This window comes from Cherax quadricarinatus, chromosome 14 (assembly GCF_038502225.1).
Source record: "Cherax quadricarinatus isolate ZL_2023a chromosome 14, ASM3850222v1, whole genome shotgun sequence".
Lineage (NCBI taxonomy): Eukaryota > Metazoa > Arthropoda > Malacostraca > Decapoda > Parastacidae > Cherax > Cherax quadricarinatus.
The window spans coordinates 7,887,823-7,902,902 of record NC_091305.1 but is presented as its reverse complement, the minus strand read 5'-3'; the positions used below and the strand labels follow the sequence as shown (position 1 = coordinate 7,902,902).

Here is a 15,080-nt window from a genome sequence, read left to right as displayed (position 1 = left end):
AGGTTCTGGCTCAGGGCCTGGCTCAGGGTCTGGCTCAGGGTCTGGCTCAGGGTCTGGCTCAGAGTCTGGCTCAGGGCCTGGCTCAGGGTATGGCTCAGGGCCTGGCTCAGGGTCTGGCTCAGGGCCTGGCTCAGGGTCTGGCTCAGGGCCTGGCTCAGGGTCTAGCTCAGAGTCTGGTTCAGGGTCTGGCTCATGGTCTGGCTCATGGTCTGGCTCAGAGTCTGGCTCAGGGTCTGGCTCAGGGTCTGGCTCAGGGTCTGGCTCAGGGTCTGCCTCAGGTTCTGGCTCAGGGCCTGGCTCAGGGTCTGGCTCAGGGTCTGGCTCAGGGTCTGGCTCAGAGTCTGGCTCAGGGCCTGGCTCAGGGTATGGCTCAGGGCCTGGCTCAGGGTCTGGCTCAGGGCCTGGCTCAGGGTCTGGCTCAGGGCCTGGCTCAGGGTCTAGCTCAGAGTCTGGTTCAGGGTCTGGCTCATGGTCTGGCTCATGGTCTGGCTCAGAGTCTGGCTCAGGGTCTGGCTCAGGGTCTGGCTCAGGGTCTGGCTCAGGGCCTGGCTCAGGGTCTGGCTCAGGGCCTGGCTCAGGGTCTGGTTCAGAGCCTGGCTCAGGGTCTGGCTCAGGGCCTGGCTCAGGGTCTGGCTCAGGGCCTGGCTCAGGGGCTGGCTCAGGAAGCATGTACACTCTTGAAACCCATCAAGGTATATTAAAGGTAAATGGTAAGGGCGTGGGTTTAATGGGGTGAGAGCATAGGTGTCATGGGGTGGCAGCATGGGTATAATGGGTGGGAGCATGGGTATAATGGGTGGGAGCATGGGTGTCATGGGGGTGGGAGCATGGGTGTCGTGGGGGTGGGAGCATTGGTGTCGTGGGGGTGGGAGCATGGGTGTCGTGGGGGTTGGAGCATGGGTGTCGTGGGGGTGGGAGCATGGGTGTCGTGGGGGTGGAAGCATGGGTGTCGTGGTGGTGGGAGCATGGGTGTCGTGGGGGTGGGAGCATGGGTGTCGTGGTGGTGGGAGCATGGGTGTCGTGGGGGTGGGAGCATGGGTGTCGTGGGGGTGGGTGCATGGGTGTCGTGGGGGTGGGAGCATGGATGTCATGGGGTGGCTGGTAAACAAGGAGGCTGGGCTAAGGGCACAGTATGATGCTAGGTGGTGGACGCACTGCTACGGTTGGCTGTGGAACGATGTGTTGTCGCTGCGCATAACGCTGACGCAGGTGTTATCGCTGCGCAGGACGCCGACGCAGGTGTTGTTGCTGCGCAGTACACCGACGCAGGTGTTAGCGCGCGTTGTAGGAGGGAGGGAGGCTGGATGGAAGCTATTTCAGCAGTAGCAGCAGCAAACCTCCCATTCCTCCCCAACCCACCTTTCCCAGGAAGACCCCAGCCTCCCCCAGCAAGCCTGGCCCCGCCCCGCGCGTTCCTCCCCCAAGTTACCGCCGTCCCTATCCACAAGAGCATACCACACCCGGCTAGTCAGCCCCACGCGACCCTCTACACCGCCACCAACCACACTGAGCCCGCGTCCTGGCGTGTCTCCGCTCCACACACCTGCTGACGCTTCAGGATGCTCGGACTGTTAGCAGCAGCAACAACAGCAGCATCTCTCTCTGCCATGTTCACAAGCACTCCTGCTTCGCGCACCTCGCATAAGCGTTGCTGGATGCTGTGATGCCAAAGAAAAATCTTGAGAGCGGAAGCATTTTCGCATTACTCCTCCATCGACGTCCTAAGACTCAGTGGAACCGAGGCGGTGAGAGGAGCGTGCGATGTAAGAGTCCAAGACTTGTGGACAGAACGCTGATATAAAGGCTGGAGGCCCAAGAGGAGCTTCTCACTCTGTGTATCTTTAATGTTAGTTTTCTGTCGAAGGTTTTAAGAATAAAGAAATATTTTATCTCTTTAACCTTGCGTAGCATCAAGAAATTGTACCCAGATGTATTTTTAGCCAGTCTCTCAGTTTTAAGGGCACACATTGTCTCAACATTTGTAGTGTTTGTGCCCAACAATATTAGTGTGTGTATGATATTCAGATCTCTGTGTTGTATATTTGTCTGTGGCACTGTGTATAGCAGCAGTGCGCTCGCTAACAAGTGACGCGCACTTCGTTCCTGTGTACAAATCTGTATACAATTGTCACCTTACCTCGGAAGCTAGAGCTGATCTTAGCTTCGAATCCGTCTCTCCCTTCTAATGCGTGTGCATAATATGTTGTGTACCTGACCCGTGTATCATACGTCCATGATCCAGCCTCGTCCTCGAGCACTAGTACTTCGAGGTCCCGCTGAAGAGCTGCCACCAGTGATCTCTGTCCAAACGCTATTTCAAACGTCCATATTATTACTCGTCCGAGCTTTTTTCCGTCTGCTAGAGACGACTAAGGCCTTCTTGTTTGTAGTTTGAACAAAGCTGGTGCTGCTTTTGTGTGCAAGAGGAACCAACGAGGCTCATTACTTTTAGTAGCTTCAGGTATCCTGTCAGTGGTTATTTATGTAGAGTAGCCAGTGTATCAATGTCTCAATAAACAAATGCTGCGAGAGAGACCCAACACAAACCTTCCTCATATGTGTTGCACATCGTAGACGAGTCTGAGTGCTTTGTGCTCGTCAGGATTTCCCGGCAGGCGTGCTCTGCTACGGACACACACTACATCCACATCGTGCTTGTCGTAGGCACTAAAGACAGTGGCTAGCGGGTGTAGCATGTAATGGTGGGTGCCCCTACTCGATGGGTCGTGTGGGTGCCCTTGTGGGTAGCATGAGTGGTGACCGAGTGACGCCCCGGGAGGACCCCAGCCCTCACACCGTCGTGGTGGTAGACGGTGGCAAAGATGGTGCCAGAACCTCTGTGTGGGAACCCAAGGACGCTTCAGGAGCCTGGACAGATGGTAAGACTCTCAAGGAACGCAGAGACACTCTCAAGTGGGGACTCAAACTTTCCCTTGACACAGAGTCCAACAAGGACGTTAATGAAGGACTCAATACACTCAGCACCAACGGACTCACTAGTGCCAATGGAGCCCCAGGGATCAAGGGTCTCGGCAAGGAGGTAAATAAATCTGTTTTGATCTTACGTTAATTATTCTTTATTGCCTTTTATATCTTACCCTTGTTCACACCATGTTCATCTTGGACTACCACTCACCTATAAATTCGTGATATCTCTCAGACTTTATCATTGTTCCCTTGATTCATCAGAGAAAACCAGCTTCAGCACACCATACACTTGTCATCTTTGACCAGTTGCTTTCTCTTTCGTTCAGACTTGACGCCATCAAGGTCCTGGTTGCCATAGACAGTTTTTAATCAAGTACAATATACCTATATGAACTAAGGTAGAATAAGCTTAGAAATGCACAGAAATAACCTAAGGTTAAAAACTTCATGTTAAAAAATTAACTTGAAATGCAGACAACTTTACGAGACGTCCTGGAGACAGTCCTGAGGACTAACATGCAGACAATGTTTGGACGTTAACACACACAGTGAACAACATGTATTGTAGCATTATCTCTTTTGTTATCATTGTTAGTTAACATTTCTATCTCCCGTTAATGTTCTCTTGTTCTTCTGGGTTGGTTAGCAACTTTCGTGGTTAAGTGTGTGTGTGTGTGTGTGTGTGTGTGTGTGTGTGTGTGTGTGTGTGTGTGTGTGTGTGTGTGTGTGTGTACGTGTGCTCACCTAATTGTGGTTGCAGGGTTCGAGACTCAGCTCCTGGCCCCACCTCTTCACTGAGTGCTACTAGGTCCTATCTTTCCCTGCTCCATGAGCTTTATCATACCTCATCTTAAAGCTATGTATGGTTCCTGCCTCCACTACTTCACTTGCTAGGCTATTCCATTTCCTGACAACTCTGTGACTGAAGAAATACTTCCTAATATCCCTTTGACTCATCTGGGACTTCAACTTCCAATTGTGACCCCTTGTTTCTGTGTCCCCTCTCTGGAACATCCTGTCTCTGTCCACTTTGTCTATTCCACGCAGTATTTTGTATGTCGTTATCATGTCCCCCCTAACCCTCCTGTCCTCCAGTGTCGTCAGGCCGGTTTCCCTTAACCCTTCTTCGTAGGGCATAACCCTTAGCTCTGGAACTAACCTTGTGGCAAACCTTTGCACTTTCTCTAATTTCTTGACGTGCTTGATGAAGTGTGGGTTCCAAACAGGAGCTGCATACTCCAGTATCGGCCTGACGTACAGGGTGTACAGAGTCTTGAACTATTCCTTACCAAGGTATCGGAACGCTGTTCTCAGGTTTGCCAGGCGCCCATATGCTGCAGCAGGTATCTGGTTGATGTGTGCTTCCGGGGACATGCTCGGTGTTATATTCACCTTAAGATCTTTCTCCTAGAGCGAGGTTTGCAGTTTTTGTCCATCTAGCCTATACTCCGTCTGCGGTCTTCTTTGCCCTTCCCCGATCTTCATGACTTTGCATTTGGCGGGGTTAAATTCGAGAAGCCAGTTGCTGGACCAAGTGTCCAGCCTGTCCAGGTCTCTTTGAAGTCCTACCTGATCCTCATCTGATTTAATTCTCCTCATTAACTTCACATCATCTGTGAACAGGGACACTTCTGAGTCTAACCCTTCCATCATGTTATTCAAATATACCAAAAATAGCACTGGTCCTAGGACCGACCCTTGTAGGATCCCACTCGTCACAGGTGCCCACTGTGATACCTCATCACGTACTATGACTCAGTGTTGCCTCCCTGTCAGGTATTCTCTGAACCATTGTAGTGCCCTTCCTGTTATACGCGCCTGAGCCTCTAGCTTCTGCACTAATCTCTTGTGAGGAACTGTGTCAAAGGTCTTCTTCCTGCAGTCCAAGATGTGTGTGTGTGTGTGTGTGTGTGTGTGTGTGTGTGTGTGTGTGTGTGTGTGTGTGTGTGTGTGTGTGTGTGTCTACTGCATGTAATATAAAATAAGATATTAGTTTTTTTTTTACTTTTAACCCGGGTTAGGGAGGGTTGGCCACCCAGGATAACCCAAGAAAGTCAATGCGTCATTTCCATTTTGGTCCTTCAGTCTTGTCCCTCAGGATGCGACTCACAAGAGTCGACTAACATCCAGGTACCTACTTACTCCTAAGAGAACAGGGACAGCAGTAACAATAACAAACTTCGGCTACCCGGGGATCGAACCCGTGTTGTTTTAGCCCGCCTCATAGGAAGCAAGTCAAAACTCACAACATTCTAGCTACTACACTATCAATCCTAGCAGGATTGATAGTGTAGTGGTTAGAACGTCGTGAGTTTTGACTTGCTTCCCATGAGGCGGACTGAAGCAACACGGGTTCGATCCCCGGCTAGCCGCAGCTTTTTACTGGTAAAATAACACTAGTTCGTGGCTGCATTAATATATATATATATATATATATATATATATATATATATATATATATATATATATATATATGTATACTATATATATTTATATTTATTATTATTATGAGAGAGTCATCAAGGTAGTGATATTAATGGAAACATTTACTATTAAGTCATTCAGTGGTTGTCTTGTCAAAAGTACCCAAACATCGCAGTTAATGTAATCAACCAACCCTCAACATTCCCACCTCCTTCAGAGTGCAGACACTGTACTTCTCAAGTCTGGCCAACCATCTTCCCTGAAACCCCTCACAAATATTACCATGCGCACACTCCAAAAATATTAAGTAAAATTCTTAAAAACCATTTGTTTCTAGTCAACTTGATCTAACACGGTCTCACATGCTTAAAACATCCATACATTCCCTCCAGCACCTCTTGGGTCAACCCGTATCCTTCTGTTCTTGCACGTCGGTTTTAATCATCCTTTTGGCCATCCTTTCGAAACGCCAAAAACCACCTTAGCAACCTCTCCTCTGCCATCACAGTAATAGCTCTCGTAAACCCATCCCGACTGCCTTCTAATTTTTATGTACTGAATTCTTTACATAATAATCACACTTAACAGTGCTCTCAAACATGACATCTCCACCGCCTCCAGCGTCTTCCTTGCTGTAATGTTTAAAGCCCACAGCTCACATCCATATAAAAGTGTTGTTATAACTATACTCTGGTGTATTTGAGCCTTCCACAGATGCCTCGACACTCTTGGAGAGTTCCAGTAACAGACATCCTGTGCTTAACATCCTGTCGTCTCCAGATCTCTTCAAGTCTTGTATTCAAGGTTATCCTATCATCTGAACTCGTCCAAGTCTGTATCAGCTCAATCTTATCTATAGAGCAATAGTTATGACCTGGGTCATTTTTCTGGTCACTGGGAAATATAACCATTTGTTTCAAATGTCATAAATTGGGCAAATAACAGTAATAATAATACTAGAGATAGCAATAATAGATATCATAATACTAATAACAATAATAGTAATAAGAGATAAAAATAAGAGAGATAATAATAATAAGAGTTAATAATAATTATTGAGATAATAACAATCATAATTATTATTGAAATAATAATTATTATTGCTTTAATAATTAAGATAATTATAATTGTTAAAATAATAATTATAATAATAATAGGTGATAAATTAGTGTTTTATTTTTGAATGGTAGAATCCGAATGTTTGATAAACGTTGGATATAATAAGCTAAACTTCTTTAAAAATTATACTATTCCAAAAGAAATTTTTACAGATTAAAGAAAAATATTTACCCATCTACCCATTGCAACTTCCTGCACCACAGCGCAGCTCTTCATAGATTTGGGCGAATTCGTTTACGACGTGGTCTTAGGAATGGAACTCCGTCGTTAAGAGAAGAGAGGATATATATATATATATATATATACTGTGGAGAAATTTTCTCCAGGAGTGGGGTATCAGCCCCCTTCAGCCGTTTACTGCTACATCAAGTAATTACAAACAGATGTTTAACCAGCGTTTACCAGTTACGGGTCATGCGACTTCTTTGCAAGAGACCAGTGTTGCAAATAGTGTAGTTTAAGTGAGAGACAATCTCTTATCTTAGCAGGACAATTAAGGAAAATCCTGCACCCACTATATTACCATGTTAAAGATATTGTACATTTTTGTCTATGCCCACAAAGCAAGAATAAAGAATTTTGCAGTGCTTCCTGGTGGAAGTTTGGCAAGGAAGGGTAATATGCTATGTCAACTTTTCCTTTATGTGCTGGGGGCAAGTGAAGTGCGCGAGAGGCGTCTTAGCTTAGATGACTTTTAACCACGCCAAGGAACACATTAACGACAGGATAGTGAACAAAGAACACTGATCCACTCGTTTTTGTACCTAAAAGTATCTCAATAGACACAGCAGATTCAGAGAAGTATGATCAGCTTCTTTAGTGATATAACTGTGAATAATAAAAACAATACTTGATGAACAGTGTGTAATAACAAATGTTGCGATCCTGAACACGTTGACTTCAGTCAAGACAACTATAACCGGGTGCAACGCAACTACGGGTCAGCTACAAATACCCAGGTGCATCTAATATACATAATAGGGGCAGGTCGGCTGTGCAGTGGATATCCATTTATGTTTTATTTGACGTACCAATACCGGGTGAACCGAGGGCCATCGAGTCCACACCAGTACGTACAGTCAGTAATCATTTATGAAAAATACTGACATAACACCCCCTAGGGGTAAATATACTTATATAACTTTTTTCACAGCCCTAAGGGAGTGCATATGACAGCTTCTCAAGACATCGCCTACAGGGACGGCTGTGTAGGCGAAAGGTGTCTTTCAAAATAAGTCTCATTACAGTTTATTATTTACTCTTTGACCTAGTTTGTAGCATTTCCCTAAAATATACAGCCTCTCCTTACTTAGCAACGGAGTTCCGTTCCTAAGACCACGTTGGTAAACAAACTCGCCCAATTCTACGAAGAGCTGTGCTGCAGTGCAGGAAGTTGCAATGGGTAGATGGAGTGGAAAATTCTCAGGGGTAGGTAGGTGGTGTAGCCAGCACTATTTCCTTCTCCAAAAGACAGGTACGGATTTACCCCCCACACACACTCCACTCCCCACTATCACCCCCTTATGGGGTACAGGATAGGGGCCTAATTAATCACACATGCCCGTAAGTATTTTCGTGTTTTGTATCACGAATTTACGAAGCTACCAGGCTGCGAATAACCTGAGGTGTTGATAGAGACTTGAGACCTGTTATGATTGTGATAACCAGAGATAATAATATATCTTAACCAGGGATGGACAAAGATAACCATTTAACGAGGGATGGACAATGATAATCTCTCAGGGATAAGCAATGATGACCTATTACCCAGGGATAGACAAAGAAAATCTCTCAGGGATTAACAATGATAACATCTTAACCAGCGATGAACAATAATAACATCTTAACCAGGGATAGACAATGATAACACCTTAACCAGGGTTAGACAATGATAACATCTTAACCAGGGATGAACAATGATAACATCTTAACCAAGGATAAACAATAATATCTTAACCAGGTACACGGTTCTTAAAAGTTGGTACACGGTTCCTTCATGTCAATACACGATTCTACCACCTTGGCACACGGAGGAAACAGAAAAGTACTTGTAAATCCCCAGCGAGGTTGTCTACTGAGGAAAAACTATCTGATACAGTCCCCCTGAAGAAGGGGACCTTTAAGTGATTGCCTGAGACTTTTTTGTTATCTTTTGTCCATAACTGGCGATCACTTCATGCTTTCGCATTCAGAAATTTTCTACGCTTTTGCACGGTAAAGAGAATTAGACTAAGATCACTTGGCATGTGCAGGCGCCCTGTGACCGGAGATGCTGTAGCCAGTCCAGCATCCTGGAATCACTCTTGATAACTTCCAAAACTCTCAGTGGCAGATCTGCACACGTTCACATTCAGACGTGACATTCTGGTGTGTAGGTGGAAATAAATGGTATAAAATACCGACACAATGGAAATATAAACACAAATGCAGTATAATGTGATCCTTTATTGACAACGTTTCACCCACACAGTGGGCTTTTTCAAGTCACACACGGATCTACCTGGGGTTGGAAGGTACGAGAGTATTTATAGTCATGTTCAGAATGTTGAGGTCAGGTGGAGAATGCTGCATCTGATGATCTACCGGGTGGGGTTATAGAGTCTTGGGTAGCTTGGCAGGGGTATTGGACAAGTTGTGAGTAGACCTTCTGCAGTGTTCTATGTTCTTATGTGGGATAGCGAGAAACTCGCCAAGAAACTTCTTCATCGCTATCCCACATAAGAACATAGAACACTGCAGAAGGTCTACTCACAACTTGTCCAATACCCCTGCCAAGCTACCCAAGACTCTATAACCCCACCCGGTAGATCATCAGATGCAGCATTCTCCACCTGACCTCAACATTCTGAACATGACTATAAATGCTCTCGTACCTTCCAACCCCAGGTAGATCCGTGTGTTGGTAGGTAAGACACATAGGCAACAGTTAGGCAACTTTATTCCGAAACGTTTCGCCTACACAGTAGGCTTCTTCAGTCGAATACAGAAAGTAGGCAGGAACAGTAGAGAAGACGATGTAATCAGTCCATCACCCTTAAAGTCGTAGAATTTGAGGTTGTCAGTCCCTCGGCCTGGAGAAGGGTGATGGACTGATTACATCGTCTTCTCTACTGTTCCTGCCTACTTTCTGTATTCGACTGAAGAAGCCTACTGTGTAGGCGAAACGTTTCGGAATAAAGTTGCCTAACTGTTGCCTATGTGTCTTACCTACCAACCTGTCGGTATTGTATACCATTTTGATGTTCAGATCCGTGTGTGACTTGAAAAAGCCTACTGTGTGGGTGAAACGTTGTCAATAAAGGATCACATTATACTGCATTTGTGTTTATATTTCCTGGTGTGTAGGTGCAGAGTTCACCTTTTTTTATGTGTATTTTTTATTCCTGTTTAATTATCATGATGAGAATGGAACTGCATCAGTATTTTGATAAATTACACACACACACACGCACACACACGCACACACACACACACACGCACACACACACACACACACACACACACACACACACACACACACACACACACACACACACACACACACACACACACACACACACACACACACACACACACACACACACACACCTGGAAAGAAACAAGTGTATAATTGACAACCAGCATGGTTTCAGGGAAGGAAAATCCTGTGTCACAAACCTACTAGAGTTTTATGACAAGGTGACAGAAGTAAGACAAGAGAGAGAGAGGGGTGGATCGACTGCATTTTTTGGGACTGCAAGAAGGCCTTCGACACAGTTCCTCACAAGAGGTTACTGCAAAAGCTAGAGGATCAGGCACACATAACAGGAAAGGCACTGCAATGGATCAGAGAATACCTGACAGGGAGGCAACAACGAGTCATGGTACGTGACGAGGTGTCACAGTGGGCGCCTGTGACAAGCGGGGTTCCACAGGGGTCAGTCCTAGGACCTGTGCTGTTCTTGGTATATGTGAACGACATAACGGAAGGGATAGACTCAGAAGTGTCCTTGTTTGCAGATGATGTGAAGTTAATGAGAAGAATCAAATCGGATGAGGATCAGGCAGGACTACAAAGAGACCTGGACAGGCTACAAGCCTGGTCCAGCAACTGGCTCCTTGAGTTTAACCCTGCCAAATGCAAAGTCATGAAGATTGGGGAAGGGCAAAGAAGACCGCAGACACAATGTAGTTTAGATGGCCAAAGACTGCAAACCTCACTCAAGGAAAAAGATCTGGGGGTGAGTATAACACCGAGCATATCTCCTGAGGCGCACATCAATCAGATAACTGCTGCAGCATACGGGCGCCTGGCAAACCTACGGATAGCGTTCCGATACCTCAGTAAGGATTCGTTCAAGACTCTGTATACCATTTACGTCAGGCCGATACTGGAGTATGCAGCACCAGTTTGGAATCCACACCTAGTCAAGCACGTCAAGAAATTAGAAAAAGTGCAAAGGTTTGCAACAAGACTAGTCCCAGAGCTACGGGGATTGTCCTACGAAGAAAGGTTGAGGGAAATCGGCCTGACGACACTGGAGGACAGGAGGGTCAGGGGAGACATGATAACGACATATAAAATACTGCGCGGAATAGACAAGGTGGACAAAGACGGGATGTTCCAGAGATGGGACACAGACACAAGAGGTCACAATTGGAAGTTGAAGACTCAGATGAATCAAAGGGATGTTAGGACGTATTTCTTCAGTCATAGAGTAGTCAGGCCGTGGAATAGCCTAGAAAGTGACGTAGTGGAGGTGGGAACCATACATAGTTTTAAGGCGAGGTATGATAAAGCTCATGGGGCAGGGAGAGAGATGACCTAGTAGCAATCAGTAGTAGAGATGATTAGCAGAGGTAGGTATGTAATGTGAGGTCACTGGTGACCATACCATCACCTCTCATTACTCTACCCACCACACTACTCGCCCTCTCACTACTTGAAATAAAAATAAAAAAAAGAAATGAGTAAATAACGGGGACAGTGATTATTACTATTCTACTCAAACACAGTTTATTATTAAGTCTTTGTACAATAATATATATTTGGGAACAGGAGAACATTATTGTGACTTAGATAAAATGGGATGGTACATATAAGCATTGAGACAGGGAATACAATCAACTTGGAGAAAATTAATATAACTTAAAATATAGTTCAGAGGACAGTTCACTACAGGAACTAAGCCACAGGTCCCAAGACCTACACAGCACGAGTACTGCTCCAAGTCAGTACTCTGCCCAGTATCTCCAACAGTCTCCTCCAGAGACTTCAGCAGCCTTCTCCCGAGCCGTGCACCCCAGCAGCAGCTCCGCTCGAAGTGTCACTGCTCAGAGCTCTGGACCCAGGCCAGAGCTCCGCACGAATCTCTCGATCATGCTCTTCATTGGACTTATATGGTGGTCCAAGCACCCTCCACAATGAGGTGTGCACACGTGGTGTTGATCTGACGCCGAGGTGTGACCCCGTCCAGAACAAAAGACCTCAGTCTTAAGCCGAAAAGGTGTGGCTGACAGACGTTTGCCAAGGCAAGGTGTGACCATATAATTGGTTAAATTAGGTCTCCCCAGAGACCTCACAAGCCCAGCTGAACTACATCACAACACACACACACACACACACACACACACAGCGATGCTATTATTACTTTCATTGTGGGACTCGGAGTTATTGTTTAATAATGTTTTGTGTGGATGAATTTAAGCATATGTTGTTGTTGTTGTTGTTGTTAGTTTGTTGCTGTGCTGTTGTTGTTGCTGTGCTGTTGTTGTTGCTGTGCTGTTGCTGTTGCTGCACTGTTGTTGTTGCTGTGCTGTTGTTGCTATGCTGTTGTTGTTGCTGTGCTGTTGTTGCTATGCTGTTGTTGTTGCTGTGCTGTTGTTGCTATGCTGTTGTTGTTGCTGTGCTGTTGTTGTTGTTGTGCTGTTGTTGTTGCTGCGCTGTTGTTGTTGCTGTGCTGTTGTTGTTGCTGTGCTGCTGTTGTTGCTGTGCTGTTGTTGTTGCTGTGCTGTTGTTGCTATGCTGTTGTTGTTGCTGTGCTGTTGTTGTTGTTGTGCTGTTGTTGTTGCTGTGCTGTTGTTGTTGCTGTGCTGTTGTTGTTGCTGTGCTGTTGTTGTTGTTGTGCTGTTGTTGTTGCTGTGCTGCTGTTGTTGCTGTGCTGTTGTTGTTGCTGTGCTGTTGTTGTTGCTGTGCTGTTGTTGTTGCTGTGCTGTTGTTGTTGTTGTGCTGTTGTTGTTGCTGTGCTGTTGTTGTTGCTGTGCTGCTGTTGTTGCTGTGCTGTTGTTGTTGCTGTGCTGTTGTTGTTGCTGTGCTGTTGTTGCTATGCTGTTGTTGTTGCTGTGCTGTTGTTGTTGTTGTGCTGTTGTTGTTGCTGTGCTGTTGTTGTTGCTGTGCTGTTGTTGTTGCTGTGCTGTTGTTGTTGTTGTTGTGCTGTTGTTGTTGCTGTGCTGTTGTTGTTGCTGTGCTGCTGTTGTTGCTGTGCTGTTGTTGTTGCTGTGCTGTTGTTGTTGCTGTGCTGCTGTTGTTGCTGTGCTGTTGTTGTTGTTGTGCTGTTGTTGTTGCTGTGCTGTTGTTGTTGCTGTGCTGTTGTTGCTATGCTGTTGTTGTTGCTGTGCTGTTGTTGTTGTTGTGCTGTTGTTGTTGCTGTGTTGTTGTTGTTGCTGCGCTGTTGTTGCTGTGCTGTTGTTGTTGTTGTGCTGTTGTTGTTGCTGTGCTGTTGTTGTTGCTGTGCTGTTGTTGTTGCTGTGCTGTTGTTGTTGTTGTGCTGTTGTTGTTGCTGTGCTGTTGTTGTTGCTGTGCTGCTGTTGTTGCTGTGCTGTTGTTGTTGCTGTGCTGTTGTTGTTGCTGTGCTGTTGTTGCTATGCTGTTGTTGTTGCTGTGCTGTTGTTGTTGTTGTGCTGTTGTTGTTGCTGTGCTGTTGTTGTTGCTGTGCTGTTGTTGTTGCTGTGCTGTTGTTGTTGTTGTGCTGTTGTTGTTGCTGTGTTGTTGTTGTTGCTGCGCTGTTGTTGCTGTGCTGCTGTTGTTGCTGTGCTGTTGTTGTTGCTGTGCTGTTGTTGTTGCTGTGCTGCTGTTGTTGCTGTGCTGTTGTTGTTGCTGTGCTGTTGTTGTTGTGCTGTTGTTGTTGCTGTGCTGTTGTTGTTGCTCTGCTGTTGTTGTTGCTGTGCTGTTGTTGTTGCTGTGCTGTTGTTGCTGTGCTGTTGTTGCTGTGCTGTTGTTGTTGCTGCGCTGTTGTTGTTGTTGTGCTGTTGTTGTTGCTGCGCTGTTGTTGTTGTTGTGCTATTGTTGTTGCTGTGCTGTTGTTGTTGCTGCGCTGTTGTTGCTGTGCTGTTGTTCCTGTGCTGTTGCTTCTGTGCTGTTGTGTTGATGTGCTGTTGTTGCTGTGCTGTTGCTGCTGTTGTTGTTGTTGTGCTGTTGTTGCTGTGCTGTTGTTGTTGCTATGCTGTTGCTGTGCTGTTGCTGTTGCTGTGCTGTTGTTGTTGCTGCGCTGTTGTTGCTGTGCTGTTGTTGATGCTGTGCTGTTGTTGCTGTGCTGTTGTTGCTGTGCTGTTGCTGCTGTTGTTGTTGTTGTGCTGTTGTTGCTGTGCTGTTGTTGTTGCTATGCTGTTGCTGTGCTGTTGCTGTTGCTGTGCTGTTGTTGTTGCTGCGCTGTTGTTGCTGTGCTGTTGTTGATGCTGTGCTGTTGTTGCTGTGCTGTTGTTCCTGTGCTGTTGCTTCTGTGCTGTTGTGTTGATGTGCTGTTGCTGTGCTGTTGTTGCTGTGCTGTTGTTGCTGTGCTGTTGCTGCTGTTGTTGTTGTTGTGCTGTTGTTGCTGTGCTGTTGTTGTTGCTGTGCTGTTGCTGTGCTGTTGTTGTTGCTGTGCTGTTGTTGTTGCTGTGCTGTTGTTGCTGTGCTGTTGCTGCTGTTGTTGTTGTTGTGCTGTTGTTGCTGTGCTGTTGTTGTTGCTGTGCTGTTGTTGCTGTGCTGCTGCTGTGCTGTTGTTGTTGCTATGTTGTTGTGCTGTTGTCGCTGTGCTGTTGCTGTGCTGTTGTTGTTGCTGTTGTTGTGCTGTTGTTGTTGCTGTGCTGTTGTTGTTCTGTTCTGTTGTTGTTGCTGTGCTGTTGTTGTTCTGTGCTGTTGTTGTTGCTGTGCTGTTGTTGTTCTGTGCTGTTGTTGTTGCTGTGCTGTTGTTGTTCTGTGCTGTTGTTGTTGCTGTGCTGTTGTTGTTCTGTGCTGTTGTTGTTGCTGTGCTGTTGTTGTTCTGTTCTGTTGTTGTTGCTGTGCTGTTGTTGTTCTGTGCTGTTGTTGTTGCTGTGCTGTTGTTGTTGCTGTGCTGTTGTTGTTCTGTGCTGTTGTTGTTCTGTGCTGTTGTTGTTCTGTGCTGTTGTTGTTCTGTTCTGTTGTTGTTGCTGTGCTGTTGTTGTTCTGTTCTGTTGTTGTTCTGTGCTGTTGTTGTTCTGTTCTGTTGTTGTTGCTGTGCTGTTGTTGTTTTGTGCTGTTGTTGTTGCTGTGCTGTTGTTGTTGCTGTGCTGTTGTTGTTGCTGTGCTGTTGTTGTTGCTGTGCTGTTGTTGTTGCTGTGCTGTTGTTGTTCTGTTCTGTTGTTGTTCTGTGCTGTTGTTGTTCTGTGCTGTTGTTGTTCTGTTCTGTTGT

The 15,080-nt window shown here is 46.0% G+C and overlaps 1 protein-coding gene across 1 annotated transcript in view; it reads left to right on the top strand.

Annotated features, from left to right (window-relative positions):
• Positions 1–1,102: 1,102 nt before the first annotated feature.
• The window catches only part of sei (seizure), a 668,222-nt gene continuing 654,244 nt past the window's right edge, over positions 1,103–15,080 (top strand). Inside the window, exon 1 of the mRNA XM_070084832.1 lies at positions 1,103–3,040. Within this exon, the coding sequence (XP_069940933.1) occupies positions 2,720–3,040 (321 nt within the window). The 5' untranslated portion in view covers positions 1,103–2,719. The remainder of the gene's footprint in view (positions 3,041–15,080) is intronic.